The sequence below is a fragment of the Helianthus annuus genome, chromosome 6 (assembly GCF_002127325.2).
Source record: "Helianthus annuus cultivar XRQ/B chromosome 6, HanXRQr2.0-SUNRISE, whole genome shotgun sequence".
Classification (NCBI taxonomy): Eukaryota; Viridiplantae; Streptophyta; class Magnoliopsida; order Asterales; family Asteraceae; genus Helianthus; species Helianthus annuus.
The window spans coordinates 140,557,042-140,558,353 of NC_035438.2; the positions used below are offsets into that span (position 1 = coordinate 140,557,042).

Below are 1,312 nucleotides of genomic sequence, written 5' to 3' on the forward strand. Positions count from 1 at the left end.
ATGCCGGACGGTCATTGTGGGTTTCGGTCTGTGGCTGTGGGCTTAGGGATGGATCAGAGTTCATGGGGGCTTATTAGGAGGGACCTTGTCCAAGAAATGGATCAGAACGAATCGATCTGGTTCCCAATATTTGAAGCATGGGCTGATGGTTATTTTTACACGCATCGTCAGGGCCTAATTTGGGATTCAGTGGCCGGTTGTGGGGAGAATCACTGGATGGACTTCCCCTTTGCAGGACTTCTTATTGCACAAACGTACGGTATCGGGGTGCACCTGTTAACGACAACCATGGGTGCGAGTTCCACTTACTTCCCAATACTAAGTCCTCCGGCTAATCAACAACCATTATTCATAACGCTTACACATGTTAACGAGAACCACTTCATACATGTTAAGCTGGAAGGGGATTATCCTATGCCACCAGCACACGGGCTATGGTTGACCCACCGAAGACCCCATACAGAACAATGGGAAGATATGTACTTGCCACGTCTAGAATGGTATACATCGATAATGAATCCTCGACCAAGATCAAACCACAGTCTTAATTACATAGATAGTTACACGGAAGAATGATTTTTGTAATTAATAGTATTTTATTGTAATTAATAGAATTTTATTTTAATTAATAGTATTTTATTGTAATTAATAGTATTTTTTTGTAATTAATAGTATTTTTTTGTAATTAATAGTATTTTTTTGTAATTAATACTATTTTTTGTAATTAATAGTATTTTTTTGTTATTAATACTATTTTTTTGTAATTAATAGTATTTTTTTGTAATTAATAGTGTTTTTCTATAATTTTCTACAAAAAATACAACTGTACGACTCGTACAGAACTAGACCCCTCGTATATTGTTGCACAAAAGACCATTTAGCCCCTGATATGCCCCCAATCTAGGCTTATTTCAGGGGCTAAAAAGTAATTTCACTTAAACCAGACGCCTCGTATAGGGCTATACTGAGCGTCTACTAGAGCGGGTTTTTGAAAATTTAAATTTTGAATATCTGAATTTCAAAATTTGAATTTTTTGAAAATGGACGCTTCGTATAGACCTGTACGAGGCGTCTATTTGAGCGGTAACAATTCTTTTCTTTTAAATTTGAATTTTGAAAATATTTTTGGTTAATTACTATTTTACCCCTGTTTAGACCCCAGTATAGCCATTTAGCAGGGGCTCAAAGGTAATTTCAAGCCTGTACGATGCGTACAGGTCTGTACGAGGAGTACAACTGTGGCGGTTACTTTATCACCTTTTCCTTTTTTAATTATTAAATAATAATTATTAAATGACCATTTTGCCCCTGT

The 1,312-nt window shown here is 36.2% G+C and overlaps 1 protein-coding gene across 1 annotated transcript; it reads left to right on the forward strand.

Annotated features, from left to right (window-relative positions):
- Positions 1 to 576, forward strand: LOC110944085. Its single transcript, XM_022185803.2, has one exon. It carries the CDS (start codon positions 1 to 3, stop codon positions 574 to 576), a length of 576 nt encoding a protein of 191 aa, XP_022041495.2.
- The last annotated feature ends 736 nt before the right edge of the window (positions 577 to 1,312 follow it).

Excerpts from the sequence above, each read along its gene's own strand:
- LOC110944085 (XM_022185803.2), top strand. The coding sequence starts at position 1 with ATGCCGGACGGTCATTGTGGGTTTCGGTCTGTGGCTGTGGGCTTAGGG.